The sequence below is a fragment of the Desmodus rotundus genome, chromosome 2 (assembly GCF_022682495.2).
Source record: "Desmodus rotundus isolate HL8 chromosome 2, HLdesRot8A.1, whole genome shotgun sequence".
Lineage (NCBI taxonomy): Eukaryota > Metazoa > Chordata > Mammalia > Chiroptera > Phyllostomidae > Desmodus > Desmodus rotundus.
The window spans coordinates 158,694,960-158,717,820 of NC_071388.1; the positions used below are offsets into that span (position 1 = coordinate 158,694,960).

The following is a 22,861-nucleotide window of genomic DNA, read 5'->3' on the forward strand; positions in this document are numbered from 1 at the left end:
GAGGGTGGTACAAGTGAGGCCAGATGGCAGGTGGGTGTGGCTCAGCTTCTGTGCCCCGAAGGGTGGACTGAAGAATCAATCTAAATGTTCCTTGTATAAAGTCCAGCAAAGCAGATTTAAACAACGTATGTGATCAATTACTGCTCTGGTTGTGTTTATGCAAACAAACAGGCAAAATTAAAACTGGACTTAATGCCGTCCCTTTAATTGCAATGAGGGTGATCTTAGGGAGAAAAATCGTGATTCAAGGAAAACCACAATGCTCAGTGGTGGGTATTGGACTAGTGTAGCTAACTGTCTTCAAAGTTTGTTTGCATTTGGAAGTTGAAACTGGGTTTGTGACATTACCAGAGATGCTCAATTTACAGGCAAGAAGGATCCATCAAATTGTCACTGTTAAATGTCACACCAGCAAAGGCCTTGCAACTGGATGCCTTCCCAAAAGACAGCCTTGCAAACTCAGAGACTGGTTTGTAGGTTGTTGTGTGAATTAACATGTGTGTTCTTCCTCCTCTTTTCATAGGGCATAAGCCTATGATCTCATTACACAAGTGGTTGTTTATACAATGTAGGCCTCACTTAAGCCCATCTGCAGCACCACCTCCTGAGACTCAACGGTTTGACTGAACTAAGTGGTTGGGTTGGTGAAGTATGGGGCCTCCTGTGGGCTTCACTTTAAAACTGGTTCCCTTATCTGCCCTAATGGCTTGGACAGAAAGGGCCCAGAAGTCAAAAGAAGGGGGGAAATCCTAAAATATTCCCCTCAGCCCAGCTAAGTATAGTGAGCAAAATGGCTTAGGACAGGTGTGACACGCCTTGTACACCTTCTTCCAGATGAGCCACTCTTCCTAATGTGGGCCATTGTAGACTTGGTCCCTGCCTTTGTCATTTAGTGGTTATGGGTTTACTCGTGCCCTCTAACCCTCTTGCCAAATCTCTTGCCTCCAGAATGTGACAAGGATGTCAACATGTTGAGGAATGCCTACCCTTGGACACCGAGCATGCCATCCTCCGGGGACAGCCAACTGACCTGCACTCTGCAGGGTCCTTCCCTACATGTGAAGGCCACTCTCTGCTCCACACCCGCACTCCGCTAGGGATCCCTGGATCCAGGGGTAGGTAGGATGACAGCTATGGCCAGCAGGAAGTAGGTCCAGAAGATTTTGGGACTTTCTCCCATTGTCCTTTATAAGATTAAAGAGGGTCCAATATCTGAAAGGGGAGAATTGTAATGAGGTATAGAGCAGGGGTCAGAGAATAATCCCCCCACAGACTTTAGTTGGGGAACGGGGGGAGGGTGGATGACAGGATTAAGATACTTTGCATATCTACAGCAACGTGGCAGCTAGTTTAAGAGCTGTGTTAATAGCTGTGCCGCCACTTCGGGACTAGGTGGACATGACTTTAAGGGTGTATCTCGACTCACGACATAGCCAGGGAGGCGGGTTTCCCTGGATCACTGAGTCACTCTTGCCCTGGCTGGTAATGGCAGCCGAATGAATGTAAACTATACAGGAAAACTGGCAAATGTCACTCATAGTGGGAGGAGTTAGAGATGAGGTCACGCAGGAGGCCCCAGATCAGGATTTGGAACTAAGGGTGAAGAGTGAGGCAGGAGCCATGTTGTTGGTAGTGAAGTAGCAGCTACGGAGTTTGTAGGGATTCAGCCGTGGGGCCTGGAAGCGGATAGGAGAGCCATGAGGGAGGAGTGATATAGCAGCCACGTGAGAGGGAGAAGTAAGCAAGCAACTGTGTAGTTTGTAGTCAGGATCTGGCCACGCGGCCTGGTGTAGTAGGGAAGGGGACACGCTGTTCTGATGCCTGCTCTAGCTGACTCGAGACACCAAGGACTGGGTCTTGTGAGATGCTGACCTGCTGCCATGCAAACCCGAACTTTTTCTGGACTCTTGAGACTTGTGCCTTTCCTGGACTTCGCCATGACCCAGTGTAGTAAGACACACACTTTCCTGCACTCTAACACAGAGACTGATGACAATGTACCCCAGTTCCTGAAGAAGAGAGCTGGTGTGTGAGGATGCGACTTTGGTACCTTCCAGAGGGACTGGAGAACTTTTGTACAGCTGGCTTAAAATAAGAACACGGGGGGTCCTGGCTGGTGTGACTCAGTGGATTTAGTGCTGGCCTGAGGACCAAAGGGTCGCCGGTTTGATTCCCAGTCAGGGCACAATCCTGGGTTGTAGGCCAGGTCCCCAGTAGGGGGTGTATGAGAGGTAACCACACACTGATGTTTCTCTCCCTCTCTTTCTCCCTCCTTTCCCCTCTCTCTAAAAATAAATAAATAAAATCTTTGAAAAAAGATAAGAACATGGGGAACTTTTGGCGTTTCTGGCTTATAGCCTTTTGGGGAACAGGGGAAGTGTTGGTTCTCATGGGAAAGGTGGGCTCTGAGCTGAAGTGCTCCCAGAGCCCCCAAAGTTAGAATATTGTAAATAAAGACCTGTTCCTTCCAATACTGACTGTTGGGTCGTCCACCAAGGTGCCATTGTGGACAGGCCCCTATCTGCTCGGTTATACTATGACTTCCGTTCATGTGTGTGTGTGTATGTATTTCCTATTCCTTTATAAGAATGATGTACTTCAACAATGATTCCTTACTTTAGCTTTAAGTTGATGGCTAGAACAGCATAAATAATTGTGCATGTGTCTTGCTTTGGAAAAGTTAAAACACACACATATGCACATACCCATTGTTGACCTTGAGTGCTAATGTCATTGAGGATCTACCTGTACACAATTCTTCTGAATGTGATGTCACTTCCTCTATAATTTTAACAATCAGATGTAAACCAATCACCCAGTGTCAGCTGTGTGGATAGAATGTTTTTCTGTTTTTGTCACTTATTGTGAATGTAAAAATCTCATTATACAACAAAATTTAAAGACAACTTTAACAAATGTATTAGGTGACTAGTGAATTAAAAATAAAATATTATTAGGTAAAAGAAATAGAGTTTATTAGTTTCAGCTTAAAGGTATTTCAATAATCCCTAATTCTATAATAAATTTATATTTATGACATAGTTAAACTAACAAAAAATTTTAAAGTCTTGCCTGTCATTTAGATATCCTAAAAAAGTAAGTTAATTTTTCAAGTTCCCTTCCTGTATTTGTATATATACAAATATACATTTTTCTGCATCGCTACAAAATCTTCATAATTATGACCTAAAACTTCTATATAGGACTTGTGATTTTGGCCCTGACAGTAATGAGCTTACCCTCCTGCCATAAACAATGGTAAGACTGGATAAAGTATATAAAGCAACCGTTTTAGGCACTGGACTACATTTCAGGCAGTGCAGGACTGCGATACTCAAGAAAAGAGAAACACAAAAGGTCAGGCTCCACACTCACCCTGCTGTCTGCCTGGGGACACATTCCAGACTGGAGTGCAGAGGTGGAGCCTGAGCAGAGAGTAGCGGTCTCACGGAGCGGCAGTTTTGTGACTTGAGAAGGTGGTGAGACCTTGTACAGCAGAATGTCGAAGAAGAGGAAGAGGGACAGAGTAGAAGGCCCTTGAAGCCTGCAAGAGTTCTAAGGGTTTTAGCTAGTGGTGGCTGTTCACCCACAGGGCAGACTCCACTGGGCCTGCGGAGAGGACTCTGGGGTGATGGTGGAAAGGGAGAGCTGACGGGACACAGGCGGGGCAGTGCTTGGAGACATCAGAGTTCTGGCTAAGGCGGAATGGAGAGGTCTTTCTGAGCACCTCAGGCATGCAGTTAAGACCCCAGGAATGCCATGCCATGGGGTAAGAGCCATACCGCAGCCAGGACAGGACCAGAATAGTCCACCCTAACAACGCCTCCAATTAAATGTGACCTGACCAAGAACTGGCAGTACTTTAACCACTTGCCAGAAAATACCTCAACCTCAAAGGAAGACAACATAATCCAGATTCATACAAGATGTCATCTATAAAGCCCACCCCACTATCAAAACTATGAGCATGTGACGGGGCAGAAAAATGTGATCCCTGTCAACAGAAAAGGCAGTCAAATACAGACTGGGAGAAATCCAAATGTTGGGATTAGTATACAAGCACTTTAAAACAGCTTTTCAAAATGTGTTCAAAGATTTAAAGGAAGTCATGGACAGAATGAATTAATAGATGTGGACACCTAAGCAAAGAAATAAAAGCAATTAAGAGAAAATTCCAGAACTAACCCATATCCAATTATGAAATTAAAAATTGGGTTGGCTTAACAGCTAATAGATACCATGGAAAGAAAGGGTCAGTAAACTTAAAAAGGTGTATAAATTAAAGGTGTATAAATTGTTCAAACAGAAGAACAGAGAGAGGAAATAAAGTACAAATCTTCATAACCTATGGGATAATACAAATTGGTCTAAGATACACATACATTGAAGAGCCATAAATTGAGAAGGTGTGAATAAGGAAAAAAACTGAAGAAATAATGCCCAAAATTTATCCAAATTTGATTTTTTTTAAAAGGAACCATTAATCCAGGAATCACAGCAAATCCCAAGCAAGAAAAATACACAGAAAATTAATGAACACCGAAGATAAAGACAAATCTTAAAAACAGCTATTATATACAGGGAAAAGCAATGCAAACCACAGCTGACTTCTCATGAGAAACAACGGAGGCCAGAACACAAAGAAATGACGTCCTTAAAGTGCGAAAGAAAAAAAATCTGTTAACCTAAAATTTACATGCAGTGAAAATATCTCTCAAAATTTTAAAATAAAGATATTTTTAGACAAGTAAAATTTGAGAGAATTTGTTAACAGCAGAATTTACACGACCAAAGAAAGCCAAAGAAAGACTTCAGGGTAAGGAAAGTGATACCAGATAGACTCAGATCTACAGGGTAGAATAAAGATACCAGAAGTGATATAAATATGTGGGTAATCACAAAAGGCAATTGTTTTTTATTCTTTCTTAATTTCTTAAAAAATTATTAACTGTAAATAGCAAGAACAGTAACAATGAATCACAGAACTTACAACATATAGAGAAGTAAATTACATGGCAACAATATAACTGAATGGATAAGCAGAATCATATTATAAGGTTGTCACATTATACATTATGTGGTATAATATTAATTCTAAGTAGACTGTTTAAGTTGAGGAAGTATTACATTGTAATCTCTAGAACCGTGGTTCTCAAAATGTGGTCCTCCCTTTCAGGTGGTCCAGTAAGTCAAAACCATTTCCATAATAATACTGCTATTTGCCTTTTTCATTGTGTTGACATTGGACTGATGGTACGAAGACAATGGTGAGTAAAACTGCCACTGCCTCCGCAGGGGAAAAAGGTGGAGGCCCCAGTGGTCATTGTACTCTACACCACCAGCCAGTGGGTGGGAAAGAATACACTAATGTTTGTTGAAGAATATGCTTGAAGAAGCAGTAAAAATTATTTTATAAAATGCTGGTCCTTGCGTACACATTTTTAATATGCTTTGTGACAAACTGGGAAGCACACATAGAGCATTGCTGCTGCGCACCGCGGTGTGACGACTGACTTGCAGAAAGCCACTCGCACAAATGTTTGCATTGTGAACTCACCTATCTGCGCTTTTTCCACGGAATTCTATTTTTACTTGAAAGAGCAACTGTAGACAAACTACAGTTATTCAGATGTGGGTATCAGGCAATCTTAAAAGTAAGTGAAATGAACCTATTTAAGAAAAATGTGACATGATTTGTTGCTAAAAATAAATTTTGTGCTTTTGAGCAAACATTAGAATTTTGGAAAAGTTATGTCTACAACCATAAATTTGAGACTTTCCAGTATTTAGAGACTTTTCATGATGAGAATAGTGATGATATTAACAGATGCCGTTTTTAAATATTGTATAATGAAATTGTCAGCATTTGGAAGAGCGACATAAAACATAGAACCAAACTTTTCCAAATTATCCATGCATGATGTTATAAAATGATGCGTAAGTAAAAAATCCTCTCAAAGTGCATGGTGTGCCACTGTATTATAATATAGCAGAGTATCAAAAGTTCATTAGTATGTGTTGTTTTGGATATGGTTTTATATTAATATCACAACTACAAAACTACCATGTCTGAGATTTAGTGGTGGTTTCTTAGTTACAATATGGAATATTGATAGTGTAATATCAAGAAAAATACCTACAAATATCTTTAAAAGCTTTTAAAAAACTCCCTTCCTTAACAAGTACATACCTATGTGAGGCCAAATTTTCTTAACATAATTCAACCCAAACAACATATCACAACAGATTGAATGAAGAAGCAGATGTGAGAATCCAGACTTTCTAATAACCTAGACATTAAAGAGATTTGCAAACATTTAAATCAATGCCACTCTTTGTAGCATATTTTTGTGAATAGATATTTTAATTAAAATATGTAACTTATGTTAACATATAATGGGTTTATTGTTGTCTTAAAATAAATTAATAAATACTTTCAATGTTTCCGTTTTAATTTGTAATATGGAATCTACCAGTAGATATAATCCACACAAATAAAAGGTCTTTGGGGTCCTCAGTGATCTAAGAGTGCAAAGGGGTCCTGAGACCAAAATGTTTTAAACTATTGTTCTAGAATAACATCTAAAAATAAAGTAAAAATGTATAGCTAAAAAGCCAGTAGAGAAAATAAAAGAAAAGATGAGAACAAACAAACAAACAAAAACAATAATCGAACAGACCGTATTAATTTCCAGCGCTACCGGGATTAGGTGTTATCTTAAATTTCTCTCTCTCCCAAAAGGTACTATACTGTTTACTTTGTATTTCCTTTGTTGCTGTATATTTTCCCATATGCTCCCATGTACTTCCTACCTGTTGCCCATTTGTCCATATAACAAAAGGTCTTCATACTTTTCTATCAATAAAACAAATACTCAAACGTTAACCTTGATGTACAGCAATAGAAAATCATTTGAACTGTCACAGCCATAGCATATATAGATTTCATTTCTATTAACTGCTACATTATTTTCCAATGTATGGATGCAACCCTATTTTAATGGTTTTATTGAGGTGTCGTTGACATATTATAAATTTCACTTATTAAAATGCACAGTTGGATAAGTTTTGATATATGTAGATACTCATGAAACCACTACCACAATCAAGACAATAAATACTTGTATGTTTAATTTTTTTAAGAAACTGCCAAGCTGTTTTCCAAAGCAGTTTTCCCATTTTACATTCCCACCAGCAGCGTGTGAAAGTTTCAGTTCCTCCACACCCTCACGAACACTTGGTATGGTCAGTACCTTGAATTTTAGCTGTTCTAATAGGTATGTAGCAGTATTTCACCCTGACCTTAATCAGACTTCTGTCATAACCAATGCCATTGAGCATCTTTTCATGTGCTTATTTACCATCTACGTAACTTCCTGGTGAAGTGTCTGTTCAAATACTTTGTCCATTTTTATTGGGTTTGTTATTAAATTTTGAGAGCTTTTTATATATACTGATTATGAGTCTTTTATCAGCAATAAATATGAACAAACTATACTGGAGATATAACACACAGCATGGTGAGTATAGTTAATAATACTATATTGTATATTTGAAAGTTGCTAAAAGAGTAGATCTTAAAAGTTCTCATCACAAGAAAAAATTTTTTATTTTATTTTATTTATTTATATTTAGAGAGAGGAGAAGGAGAAAGAAAGGGAGAGAAACATCAATGTGTGGTTGCCTCTCACATTCCCTATACTGGGGACTTGGCTGGCAACCCAGGCATGCGCCCTTAATGGGAATCAAACCAGAGACCCTTTGGTTCACAGGCCCATGCTCAATCCACTGAGCCACACCAGCCAGGGCAGAAAAAATTTTAACTGTGCGGTGATAAAGGTTAACTAGACATTGTGGTGATCATTTTGCAATATATACAAATATTGAATCAGTATGTTATATACCTGAAACTAATATAATGTTATATATTAATTATATCTCAAAAAATGCAAAAAAAGAACAAACTGTTGATATATACAACATGGTAAATCTCAAAATAATTATGCTAGTGAAAGAGGCCAGACAAAAAAGAGAGTACATATTCTCTGATTCCCTTTACATAAAATATTGGAAAAAACAAACTAACCCACAATGCATGATATGTTCTTTCGTCCCTCTTTCTTTTCATTCTGTTTTTCTGCAGATAAATTATCTTGATACTCAGCCTTACCCAGAGACCTGTTTATCTCTCCCTGTAAGTTCCAGTTTGAAGCCTGGGGTGTATTTTTTCCAGTTTTCTGTAACTCAAGCGTGTCAGAGGTGGCCGGGAGAGGGGAAAACTCTACTGGGTCGTGAGCAGTCTTTGTGAGGGTCTGCTTCTTTTTCTTGTTGAGATTCATTAAGTCCTATGCTAGGTTTCATTTACCTAGATGGGATGTATCCTTGGGCTTTGGATAGTTTCCTTAAAAACAAAACAAAACGTAATATTATTTATTTATTTTTAAATCCTCATTTGAGGATATGTTTAGTGATTTGGCAGGGAGGGGGGGAGAGAGACATTGATCTATTGCCTCCCATACACACCCTGACCGGGGACCAAGCCCACAACCTAGTATGTGCCCTGATTGGGAATCGAACCAGCTACCTTTTGGTGTACAGGTCCATGCTCCAACCAACTGAGCCACAGGGCAAGAAATCTTCCTTTATATGTCAACTATACTTCACCAGAGCTGAAATTATAAAAGAAACAAGAGATCCTTCCTCACTATGGCAAAACAGAAGTGATTTTGCATTGTTGAATTGTCCTTACAAGGCATATACCTATATACTTTATAAGAACATGCTGGGCCCTTACAGTTTGTTGCCGCGTATTGCTAATTATCCAAATTTCCTATAAATATCTGTCTTCCGTCAGAGAGGGTGAATTTCCTGAACACATGGACTAGGGTCACACCAGTGTGTATACTCCCTGGTGTTTATTAAGCAGCAAGTACTGAATACGCACTTGCTGAGTGACAGGTACTCGTAGAGAAGAACGGCCTGTGGGGCAGGAAGAGGATTCCACCTAGAGAAGAGGCCCAGAGTGATACACTAGCAAAGCAGGATCAGGGGTGAGCAGGGAGGGCCTGCAAGAACCCCAAAGCTGAGGAAAACACTTGAAAAGTTTCACTTTTCCAATTCTGTTTGCATAGAATTGAATTTGAAATTAGAATTGGCAACTCTTAAGTTAGGATCAGTGAGCCTCAACCACATAAGTTAAGTGATCAGCATTCAAAATCCTTTCCTGGCACTAAATAAAAATACCACTGGTGATGTTTAGTACACATACATAATATCAGACCTAAGAAGACGACTTACCACATGTTGTGCTCAAAAACTTTAGCTGGGTCAGTTAAAATCCGTGATCCCAGAGGGGCCACTGGGTGATAACCACTTTGGTATCTGCAAGGCAGCTTTCTTATCCTCAGACAAGAAACAGAATTTCTCCAAATCCCATTCATCTTAATCAGTACCTAAAAAATTACAAACAATTAGTCAATATGGATTAAACAGTGTATTGTTTATCTAATAGCCAAAAACTAGTCCAAAAGGTTTACAACCTGAACAAAGGACATGAAAACTAAATACTTTTAAATGAAAGATGGGTATGATAGCTTTTCTCCTCAAGTATTTTCAGACTATGCGAAGGAAAAAGAATATTTACAGTGTGTGACAATTTCTGGCATTCTTTTTAAAATTTCTTTTATTTATTGATTTGAGAGAGAGACAGGGATTTGTCATTCCACTTATTTAGGCACTCATTGGTTGATTCTTGTCTGTGCCCTGACCAGGGATCGAACCTGCAACCTTGGCATGTTGGGATGACACTCTACCCAACTGAGCCACCCGGCCAGGACCATGGCTGTCATTCTTTATAAGTCACAGCCTGACCAGCTGTGCTTTGTTTGGTATTTGCTTATTTAAAATTAGCATATGGCCAGACCATGTAAGCCCAGAATCTGGATTTGTGTGTTAAAAAGTTTCCTTAAGTGATTTTATTATTTTTGTTTCGTTATTCTAGGAAAACATGTGTCTAGGGGATATTTTGTGACCACTAGACCAAAACCCTAAGTACAGTAGCTGAATAGGTAAATAAACCTATTGTCTCATTCACTGGGCTGAGTTAAATAATATGAAAAATAGTCAAATAAATAAAGAAATATTGTACCAAGACATGATCCCAGCAATTCTTAACTCTAACAACCCTATATACATATACTTCTCAGAATAGTCAGTAATATATTTGCAAAACAGGTTTCTCTGTACAAACCACACGCTTTAATTCTAGCTCATTAGTTGACTAGTCAAATCCATTCCCATTTCTGGAAGAATAAACATTTAAATAGTATGTCATCTTAATTACGTATTGGCAAATATGCCAGTTTAAAAGGTTTATGGAAAAGTGTCAAAAAGAAGCTCTGAGGAGCTTACTTTCCCCAGTGAGGACCCTTTGTAACACTGCCCGGCACGGCACTCCCATCCCGTTTTTCCGTCACAACCCTCGCCGAACGCTGTAAGCTGTCAGATAGGAACAGAGGCTCTGAGGTGTGTGTACATAGTACACATTAGAGACTACCCAAGGTGCTATTAGGCATAGAAATGACATTTATTGTACACCCTTTACCACCTTATTGAAAGTCAATGGGTTTTAAGACCATGAATCCCAAAATGAACTGTGGAATGACAAAAACATCTTGTGTTTTTGTACATAAAACTCAAGATATTCCATTTGGAAAAAAAAAAAAAAAAGCTTAGTTATACACACCAAAAAAGACTGTAATGGTTCTATTCAAATGTAACTAACAATGATGAGAAATGAAACATTCAATAGCTAGAGCTGATCTCCTGTTTCTTGTTTATTTTTCCTTCTCCACTAAACACAAGCTTTTTGGTGGAAGCAAATGAAGTTAAACGCTCCGCCTATCACTACCTTTCCTCTGATGTGCCTTTGTTCTTTTCCCCGGCCAGTGTGCCATGGAAGACTCACAAAACCCTACTTGCACAATTATTTTTAGAGCTCTCTTTCTGCACTGAATGCTACTCATAAAATCTTCTGTATGCTGAAAAGTAGAAACTGATTACAACTAGAAAGAGAGGCAATTCATGCTCAAAAGTGTAAAATGATGTAAACGTATTCCACCCAGGAAATCCAAACCAAAACGAAATTTCAATTCTTCAAATAATCATAGGGTGCTTTTCTGTATCTATATATAAAAGAGGAGGAAGAGAGAGAAAAATACATATGAGTTTCTCTCACTATAAATGACCAAGCGCCTCTACAGACAGCGGGAGAGAAAAAGTCATAAACAGCCTGGATATTAGGCAGGCAATCCAGGAAGATGTCAGGGATGTGTGTGCCTTGCAGGCTGGCAGTCTGCAGAGAGAGCAGTGTAGCCAGGACGTAAATATGGGGCAATTTGTCCTGCTCAGGCAGCTGTTTTTCTAATCAACCACATAAGCATCTTTATCTATTTTATTATTTGTAAACATTACAGCCTTGCATTGCTCTTTATCTTTTTTATTATAAAAATATACAAATTGATATAATAAATGTAATACAAATACATAATAAAATTACATGAATGCCTTCTCAAGTAAACTGCAAGCTTTGAAGGGTGGCCCCAAACTTCTTGTGAATTATTTGACTGATGACACAAAAAATGATACTTGTCTGATATAAATTTAATTGGAAGGAGGTTACTTCATATTTTCCAGGGTGGCTCCTAAGATTTTTACAGTGTGGACAAAGGAAGGGACAGAAGACTGTGACAGTCTACAGGCAGCTATGCAGTTACACTGACTGCGTGATTAGGAAATAGGTGCTTCTCGTTAGGACTATCACAGTAGCGGAATGTCTACTAGGCCATGGTTCCATTTGGTGATGGGAAAAGAAAAACAGGGTTAGCCAGAATTCTGGCGCAGAAAGTTGGTTTCTGCTACCAGAGTGTCCCACTCGCCTTACGTGCCCTCTCTTAACTCTCTTTTGGCGTACCCTAATTTGAATACAGGTTTAACTAAGATACTATTTGCAAAATGAAGCTGTATGGGTAAGTAGTATTTTTATTTGAAATAACACAAAGAGGTACAGCTCAAATTATTCCATTCACCTAAAGAAGGCAAGAAAGGAAGAACAGAGGAAAAATAGATGGGACAATTAGTAATCAAATACCAAGACGGCATATTTAAATCCAACCACATCAGTAATTACATTCAATGTGAATGGACTCTGGTTAAAAGACATAGAATGTCAATATGCATAAACTAGATGATGTCTATAAGAGAAGCCCTTTGAATATAAAGGTACAAATAGATTAAAGTTTTAAAGAGATATCATGCAAATAGTGCATGAAAAATATGGTGGAGCTGTATTAATAGACAAAGTAGACTTAAAAAAAAGACTATTACAGAGCTAAAATGGAACATTTAATAATGATGGGCCAATGCATCAAGATATACCAACCCTAAATGTGCATGTACATAATAACAAAGCTTTAAAACACATGAAGCAAAAATAGACAGAAATTTTTAAAAGAAGAAATTAAGAAATTCGCAATTGTACTTGGAGATTTTAATATTCCTCTCTCAGCATTCAGTTACTATCAAAATATCAATAAAGATATAAACGATTTGAACATCAGCAACTTAAATGACACAGGAAGAACACTCTATCTCTAGTAACAGCAGAATATACATTCTTTTCAAGTGAATGTGGAACATTAGCCAAGGACGACCATATATCCTAGGCTACAAAAGAGTCACAATAAATTTCAAAGTTTCTCATACAGAGTACGCTTTCTGACCAAAATAGTATCAAATGTTGGTTTTTTAATGAATTGACCTATAATAAACATCCTTTCTTATGTCTGGTAATAGTAATTTTCTTGAATTGTGCTCTAATATTAATATAACCCAACCAACTTTCTTATGCAGTGCTGTGTATGGTATATCTTTTTAAAATGTATTTGTGTGTTTACATTTAAAGTACTTCTGTCACAGAAGCATATTGTTGATTTTCGCTTTTTTATCCAAACTTAAAATAATAATAAGATATCTATAAAAATTCCCAAATATTTGGAAATTAACCAACATACTTTTAAATAAACTATGAGTCAAAGATTTACATGAGCTAGTAAATGGTAAGGTAAATTATAAAATATATTAACTGAATAATAACGAAATCTTAAAACATCAAAATTTAGAAATTCTGTACAAGTTCACTGCCAGAAGTAAAACAGACATTTACTTGTGAGAATGAGTTTTGCTGTTAAGTGCTGCTGATTCACACCTCTCAACAATAGAATTGCCTAGGAGTTTGGATTAATTTTCTCATAGAATATTATCTACTTGTGCAGTCACCTTCATTCTTTATATATATACATATATATAATTTCACAAGGTTAAAAAAATTAAAATTTGTGGGGTGTAACCAAAGCAATATTTAGAGGAAAATTCATAGTTTTAAATGCTTCTATTAGAAAGGAAGATCTCAAATCAATGATCTCAGCTTAAATCTGAAGATAGAAAAATAGTAAATTAGATACAAAGTAAGTAGAAAGAAGGAAATAATAAAAAGCAGAAGTCAATAAATAGAAAATGGATAAAACAGGGAAAATCTAAGTCAAAACCTGGTTCTTTGAAAAGATTTCAAAAACTAATAAACCCTTGGCAACACTGATCGCAAACATCTTTGTTTCAGAAAATACAAATTTCTAATAATAGGAATGAATGAAGACATCACCACAGACCCTACAGATGTTGAAAAGCTAGCAAGAAGATATCATAAACAATTTTATTCTATTTATTAGATGAGACAAATGTCTTGAAAACCACAATTTACCAATAATAATATATCAGAACAGCACAAGAAAAAATTTACATAGCCCTAAATTTGTTAAATAAATTAATTTTGTAATTAAAAAGATAACAAGCGTCATACCCATTAGGATGGCTATTATTAAAAAAACAGAAAATAAGTGTTGGCAAGTTTGTGGAGAAATTAGAACCTTTGTGCATTGCTGCTGGGAACATAAAATGGTGCAGGATCTATGGAAAACAGTATGGCAGCTTCTCACCACATGCAGCATGGAATTACCGTACGATCCAGCGATTCTACTCCTGGATACATGCCCAGAAGCGGTGAAAGCGGGGACTCGAGAAGGTATTTGCATACTATGTCTGCAGCAGTATTATTTACATAGACAAAAGGTAAAACAACCCAAGTATCCACTGGAAGATGAATGGATAAACAAAACATGATTTATACATAAAATGAGTATTATTCAGCCTTTTAAAAAAGGGAATTTTGACATGGTGCAACATGGATGAGTCTTGAAGATATTATGCTAAATTAGGTCATCACAAAAGGACAAATGTTGTATCATTCCTCTTACATGAAGTTCCTAGAGAAGTGAAAAATGCATAGAGACAGAAAGCAGGCGATGGTCGCCAGGGCCGGCGGGGAGAGGAGAATGGGGAGCCAAGTGTTTCATGGGCACTGAGCTTTAGTTGGGGAAGATGAAAAAGTTCTGGAGATGAATGACTGTGATGTTTGTGCAACAATGTGAGTGTCACTGGACTGTGTACTTAAAAAAGATCAAAATGGTAAATTTTATGTATGTTTTACTACAATAAAAGGCAAGACAGCAACAACAAAACCTTCCTACGAATTAAACTACAAGCCTGATAGCTTCACTAGTGAATATCGAACATTTAAGGAAAAAAAAAACCAATAAAAATAACCCAAAAATAACCAATCTTACACAGACTCTTTTAGGAAATAGAGAACACTTCTCAATTTTGTTTTATGAAGTCAATATAACCCAGGTAAGTAGTACATTTGCAGGAGATAAACGTTTGAATATTGGCCATATTGTTGTAATGCAGGTTTACCACACACTTAGTGCTCCTGTTTATAATGTCAATTGTTTGTCAGGAATAAATGAGGATGTCTAAAAGGATGAAACCCCGGTAACAGTTCTGTAGACATGCCTTGGCGTGCTTTCATTGCTGAGGCTGATACTTAAACCCGCGAATTACTCTAGTTCAGGGCAGAGAAATACAAAGGCAAGAAGAATCTCCACAAATCCTTATTAGGTATTTTTAATTTACTGTTTGTGGTCCTGATTCTTCACTTAATTTAGCTCAAACTAATTCTGCCATATCAAATTCTAGTCCATATAGTCAAGTGGTATTTCTTGTACTTACTCTGCCTATAGGTTCCCGCCTTCTTCCTCTCAGGGACATTAGGGTCATGGCCCTCTGAGATCTCAATGCTAAGACTCCGTCATGAAGTCAACTGGCTAAAGCAATCACTGAGGAATAGATCCGGAAAGAACTGAAGCTCACATGAGTGCCGAAGTGACAGAATTTCATTATAAATAGCACTTATTATACTATCAAGTATACAGAGGTATGCCATGAAGAGCTGACAGACTTCCTGCCAGTTCTGGGCCTATTTTAGAATGCAAGGAAAAGAACGCACATATAAAATGACTTGGGTTTTGCATACAGTATGATAAGCCAAGGAGAAGATGGCTTTTTTTTTTTTTAATATTTAGCAGTTTTCTGGGACCACCATTACTATCACATCGTGCTTGTACGGAACAGCCCTGGGTATAGAAGAACAACTTGAGTGGAAGCAGTCTCTGCCCTCTCCCCACATTTGGGCTAGCTGCTCTGCTTTCCCCTAAAATGGAGCCCTTTTCACAATGATTCACACATCTGCCTCCCCATACCAACAAATATAACATACTGTAGCAGAATAAGTAAAGTATATATGCAAGGATATTTCACATTACAAATGTGAAAGTATGTCTGAAAAAATTGCAATTTTTATTTTTGTAGAGTAATAGTTTTAAGTGCTTTTTAAATAAAATGGATGATTTTAGTTAAAGAAAATACTCCATACTAGACTTTGCAAATTAAAAAAAAAACTTTGAGGAAATAAGGCACCAATTCCAATTTATTTTTCATGTAAATCTGAGTCTTTAAAAAAATTAAGTGTTTAATGTCCTGGCTGGTGTGGCTCAGTGGATTGGGTGTTGGCCTGTGAACCAAAGCCTTGCCGGTTTGATTCCCCGTCAGGGCACCTGCCTGGATTGCAGGTCAGGTCCCAGGTGGGGAATATGTGAGAGACAACCAGGTGATGTTTCTCTCACACATCAATGTTTCTCCCCCTCTCCTTCTCTTTCCCTACCCCTCTCTCTAAAAACTAAATAAAATCTTTTAAAAAATTAAGTGTTTACCATGTGTAAGGCCTTGTACTAAGCACTTTACATGTACTATATTTTCTTATTTAACTTCTATTTCCCTATCAAGGGGTACCACTTTTATACCCACCCATATTACAGAGGATAACCCCACACAGGATGAAGTAACAGAGTAAAGTCTCCATCCAACAACTGATGGTGCTTCCATTCGAACCCAAGCAGTCTAACTGGAGAGACACACTACTTTTTTCTAAACATCTTTGTTATTCACATCCATATAATTCACCCATTTGCATTCCACGTTTGTACGCACACACATGCAAGAAGGATCACAGCACTGATTCTCCGGTCTGTACTGGGGTTTCTAACTTGTTGTAACTGATTTAAGGAGGCCAGAATTCCTTCCCTCCCTTGATCTCACCCAATTGTTTCTTCTCTTGTGCCTTAATCAAGTAGCAAGTAATGCCACCGTGAGACACCAGGCCCCAGATTTAGGAGAGCAGTTATTCTTTCCAGTACTCAAATCTGGAGATACAAGCAAAGCACTCTGGCCGCACATAAAAACTGCAACATTTTAACACCCAGTTCTTTTTAACTGGTCTACTTTTACACAGCTGAGGAGGAGAAGCAAAGAAGGGCTCATTTCCCTTGCTACTAAAGCTTGATCCTAAGACTGCATTCTCACATCTCAAAACTTTTAGCAGAGAACCAAGAAACTAGAGCACATAGTACTGCTTGTTGTGTGAATCTACAACGATTATCCTTGGAGCACTCTGAGGAAAAACTATTTGTAAGGCTCTCCAAGGATTCCCAGTTGTCTCAGCGGAAAAACACTGCTGTTAATCATACACTAACTGCCTGCCCTCCATTTAAAAGTTAACCTCCCTTTGATATTTCCTGGTTTCTAAGCATCCGTTAACTAAATAAATTAGTGAGACATTTATGTTTTTACCTTTGTAACTGTTTAGCTTTCCTTCTCAGCTGGGAAGATGGTACAAAGTTTTCACTCAAAGGAACAAGCATCATCTTGACAAACATTACCTGAGAGGCTAGTATTAATGAGAGCAAATTGAAATGCTATTGTTGTATTGTGTTGGATAGTGAAAGCCAACGGTAAGGAACACTTAAGTATCAAAAGCACTGCAATGAAAACTGAAGCTTCAATTAACCCTGCAAATTTCAGTGAACTCCGAGCGGGACCATTCGTGAGGCAAACACTTCAGGCAACTCATACATCTTGTTTTAATCTTTCTTTGGATGACTACAATTTGGGGGTATAAATAAGGTTGCTAACAAGAACAGAACAACAACAATTACAGTAAGTATTTACAGAGCACTTGGCTTGCGCTTTGACGTCAGGCACTCTGCAGCTTCCAAAGGGGAATCTCACGCTCAGTGTTTGCTCTCCGTGACCACCCTTAAAGGTGCCCATCCCAAGTATTCACACACACAAAAAGGCTTATTTCTTTAAGGGATTCCATGTAAACCCATCTCAAATCTGCCTCAATCCAAAATATCTGAAGGGTACACTATTGCAATTACTCTGGAAGTTGTCTCCAAAAACATTATGCTGGACCAGAATGAAACCTGTTTTAACTCATCCACCTGGCATTTCACATTTGTGTGAGCTACAGAAATTTTGGGAGGTATTAATCAGGTTTAGTGGGCTCATAAAGGATATTAAGTTACATTCACACTTTATGCATTATCAGTCCTTGCAAATTCCAGTAAAAATTCACATAGATGAGGTTAATAGACTCGTCTATGTGAATTTTATTCCCTTAATTGGACTTCTGCTTTCTTATCCATTGCAAAGTATACTTAGTATACTGGTGGACAGGAGATACTTTTACCTTTATGTAGGATTTACCCAGTCATGTTTGGACTAGAGTATCAATAAGGCTGTCCTGGCACAAAACAGAACATTATTAAAAATTTAAGTCATAATGAACATCAGGTATAAAAATTTGAAATATAACATTAGGGAATAAAAGTGTCCAAATTTCACTTCCAAATAAAAGTGAAATTCCCGTAATTTCAAAAGAATGTGAAATTTAGGTAGGCAGAGGTTATAGCATTTTGTAAATTCTATTTTAAAGAACCACAAATAGTTACAACTTGCAAGAAAAGCAAGGCAAACTGAGCCATAGGCTGGCAGGTGAGATTCTGACCGCCACACCACAGGAGGCACAGCGTGGGCAGAAAAGGGGCCAGTGGGTGAAAAGTAGAATTCACTGGAATGGTACAATTTCTACCTGAGAACAGATAAGTTGACAGTTTCCAGAGAGTGCTCAGAATTCTATATAATTATAGAGTGGGAGGCCAGAGTATGTAGATTCCTCCTTTGCTGCATCTGTGCTTTTTACCTGTAACAGTCAGATGCTGCTCCCATTGGGGGTCACTCCTTTCCTCTTCTTATCTTGAAGAGATCTGTCTGTCCTCAGGCCTTTTATCCAATAGGAAACAAGTCTCTGATTTCCTTGTGGCCTTGTGATTACTTGGAGCTTAACTCCAACATTTTGTTCTTACTCAAAAGATTAGTTTAACTGACAATGATCAGAAGGGAGTGGGGAGGGGAATCATGGGGGTGGGGGAAGGGGAAGGCCAAGTCAAGGAACTGGTAGAAAGGACCCATGGAGAAGGACAACAGGGAGGGAGGGGAAGATTGAATGTGGAAGGTGAGGGGATGGGTAGAGCAGGGGAGAGTAATGGGGGGGGGATGGGGACAACTGTAATTGAACAACAGCAACAAAACAAAAAGATTAGTCTTTCTAAAAACTCACTTCTCACCTACTCTTGCAGCTAGAGCAGACATGTGACCAATGTTCTGGCTAAAGCCTTTGCTTAAAGGGAAAGGGGCCAGAGGACAGCTTGCTGGTACCAACACACCCGCCTCTTTCCTGAACTTAGATGTGATGCTGTGTACAGAGGAGGAAAAGAGCCTGGCTCTCGATGACATCATTAAACAGGCAAACAAGCTACTGTTAGGCACCATCTTCCTCTGGACTTCTTGCTAGGTTTAGAAAAATAAATCCTTATATATTTTAGCCACTATTAGGTTTTCTGTTATTTTCATCCAAGAGGATTCTAATAAATAATGACCATTACTGTTAAGCCCTGGGAGTCCAGGGATAATAAATCCATTTGGTTCCTGCTCTCAAGAATCTTACCATCAAGTGAAGAAGAATGAGATACACACAAAGAGTCCTATACATGTGTAGCAGCGGTAGGTACAAAGTGATATCAGAGCACAGAGGAATGAATAGGTCCACTGGTAGTGGCCAGGAAAAGCTTCCTAGTAGGGGCAACATTTGTGCTGGGTCTCAAAGAATGAGTAGGGATATTTCAAGCAGATAGGGGTGAGAGCCAGGGCATCTCAGGCCGAGGAATTAGCACAAATAAAGACAAAGAAATGTGAAAGTGGATGGTATTTTCAGGGAATAAATATAGTTTGGAAAAATATGCTAAGTAACTTTAGAAATGAGTCTGTAAGTCTAAAGGCAACAGAAACTATAATTAGCACTGTACTCCAGTTGATAAAAGGTCAACAATTCTGAAACCAGTATACACATGTACTGGAACTGAACAGTTCAGAAACAGACAGCAGATGGTGGGGTCCAAGGCTCTCACCAGCTTAAACATGTATTCCGTACTCTGCCAGCTGAGAGTGCCTAGAAACAACCATACCCCAATGCAAGAAACCACGCCAAGCACCCTGATCTTGTTTTCTAACACCAGTCTCTCCTAAAAGGAACCAGGGCACCTTGCAGAAATGGCTGATTGTAGGACTCAGATAGGGAATATAAACTAGGTCTGTAGCATCTAATAGTGCCAGAAGGTAGGAAAGTGATTAAAACAACAATAAGACAAGATGAGACAAAACAAAATCCCACCCAACTCCCTGCAATGATAGGGGTATGTCAAAGCCACACATTAGCCAAATGAAAGAAAGAGCTCCCACTGGCAAAAGCTGAAACACTTTGAGAAACAAAATAAAGCAGTTCTGGATTATAGTCCAAAGTATAAATAAATATCCATATGTTCATACTAATATAAATGATTCCTTGAATAAGCAAATAAATAAATTGGGAGGAAAAGATAAATCTCCCATGCAAAAGCATTCCAAATATTTCATGGAGACACTGCCCTCAAAGAGGTGTGGCATAACTCATCATTCCTTAAATGTGGGCTGTGCTGGGTGACTTCCTTCAAAAAGCACAGCATGGAAAGGGGGAACGTAACTGCAGTGGAGAAGCCTGACCAACACTACCTCCGTCAGGTGGTCAACGTTAATAGCAACAGTGATCAGTCACGTCGAGAGTGGGTACTCTTGACACACGATGAGAATGGCACTGTGCTTCCATCTTGCTACGCCCCAAAGCCCATAATCCCCGTCTAATCACAAAAAAAACATCACACAAACCCAGCTGGGGACCATAATTTGGGGACAGGAGACACACAATTCAGGCTAAACAACAGCCATCTTAGCGTCAGCCATGAGTGGGCCCGGTCTTAGGACAGCATAGTACAACTTGAGCGTGAGACAACTCTGAGGAAGGTAAATTGGGAAAAGTTGAAATTAGTTGCCATTGTTAAGTGGTTGCACTAAGTTTCATTTCAAGCCAGTCCCACCTCTGACTTTTTCAGTTATTGAGCCAAAATATTCTCTCAGTTGTCTGAGTTTTCTGTTATCTGCAACCTAAAGTACTCTGATAGAGAAATTATGTGATTTCTTCTACCACCTGGCAGTCTAGGGGGGAAACATTTGGTTTTATCTAGATTAGGCCTGGCCAGGCTGGTACTACAGAAGGTGGTGATTTAGGATGACACTGAGGGAAAATACGACTCAGGCAGTAAGCCCCAAGTGAGCAGAAATAAAACATAAAAAGGGGAAGGAGGTATGAAGGGGTTGGGGGGCGGGACAAGAGCAGTTGATGAACTTGATGTGACTGAAGTCTGGGTTTAATAGAAACAAGGAGAAGGGAAGACAGAAGGTTCTGGTTAGTAATTAGGCCCTCTGAGTTTGTTAACCAATGTCACCGAGTAACAGAAACAGTAACACTAACAATGAGAAGGAAATCCTTCTTTGAATGAGAGGCTTTTGCAGTGTGGTTAGAAAGAACCACAAGGCCATAAACACCTATAAAGAGAAACATTTTGGACCAACGCTAAAACAGGGACTCTCCTCAATCACCTCATTTTAATCTGAAGGTCATTATAATAGATCAACCCTCACTCTTCAGGAACAATCTCCCACTGGCCACATCTATTAAGCCAGAGTTTGTCAAACTAAGGTCCCACAACAAATTTTGAAAGTGTGTTTTTATGATGATAATAATCTAAACAAATCAATAGGAGCAAATGTAAACTGCTAGCTGATTTCAGTGCTTGCATTTATGATCTCGTTGGCAGCAAGCAGCACCGGGATGATACGAAAATGGTGTGTCTGAGTACACAGCACACTGTAAAAGACTGCAGTGCTCTGAATGGAGAAGCATGGCGAGGGACTTGAGAAGACACACAGCGCACACCACAGTACGGACGGGATGACATCAACGGGACCTGAGAGGTGGTGGTCAGTACCTTGTGCACACTGAGCACCGCAATTTAGTTCTGGTAAAATATCAGCAGTCACATTGTAGTGCTGTTACCTTGAATTTTACTGGCTTTGTGGTTATATCTCTCTACTTATTTTGATTTCGTAGTTGAATAAGAGCTCTGTGCACAAGAAGCTTATACCTGACTGATGTAACAATATACTAAAAATATTTTAAGTAACCCCACAGATCTGAGAATTTTTTTCTTCAAACGGATATTTACACATGTATCAAATTGAGAAATACAATTGAGAAATTAGAAGATTCTGTTCCACAGCATTCTACTCTTAGTCCTCCTTACTAGCAGAAATAACCCAAGAAGAGCATAACCACCTCAATTCTCCTTGGAAAGTAATTCCAGGTGAAGAGGTAAAGGGTCTGGACTAAGTTGAATCCAGGCTTTGCCACTTGCTACCACATAACCTCTGACGTGATACTTTATTTTGTGAATCTCAATTTCCTCCATACAATGTGGCTAACGAGATTATTTCAAAACATAGGAAGGTTACAGGAGGTGATCTCTGTAGTGCGCTTGTAGCACAGGGCCAGGCCAGTGGTGCACTTGCTCGGCAAACTGCAGCGGACATCACATGATCATTGATGCGGCTCTTCTTACAGCTCCCACAGGGCTTCATGAACACCACAGGATCAACCCTTTTACCATGCTCCTTAGTTTAAACAGCCCTCAGTAGCTCCAGCTTCCCAAGGAGGTGAAAGATGAATTTACCAGTGAAGTGGGGGTAGTATAATATCAAGTGCTGAATATAGTAACACTCAGAATATAATAAGCCTCAAGTTCAAATCCTGGCTCAGCTATCTACTAATAACTTTTGGGAAAGTCACTTATTTTGCCCATAGGCTCATCTGTAAATTGGAGATAATTCCCAAGTCACAAAGTTCTTATAAAGAACATTATAAGCTACCTATTGTTTTACAAATATAAAGTCAAATTATTAGTCAGTGAATTCTAGAAACATTCCTAAAGGGCACCCCTTAAAGCTTAAAAAAGAAAAAAACACAAAAACCTAATAAATTAGAAACAAACACTATTCCCATCTCCCACTCTTGAGCCAATCA

The 22,861-nt window shown here is 38.7% G+C and overlaps 1 protein-coding gene across 6 annotated transcripts in view; it reads right to left on the bottom strand.

Moving 5' to 3' along the window:
- The window catches only part of METTL8 (methyltransferase 8, tRNA N3-cytidine), a 73,394-nt gene that overhangs the window by 30,040 nt on the left and 20,493 nt on the right, over positions 1-22,861 (bottom strand). For 5 of the 6 annotated variants that reach the window (XR_011650886.1, XR_011650887.1, XM_071220671.1 and 2 more), the window contains one exon: positions 9,298-9,452. Coding sequence is in view for 4 of the 6 variants with exons in the window: in XM_071220671.1 (XP_071076772.1) it covers positions 9,298-9,440 (143 nt within the window). In the remaining 2 variants the exon portion in view is untranslated. Of the gene's footprint in view, positions 1-8,584; positions 8,670-9,297; positions 9,453-22,861 lie in introns of those variants that run through there. The other variant, XM_053918774.1, reaches the window with a different exon arrangement.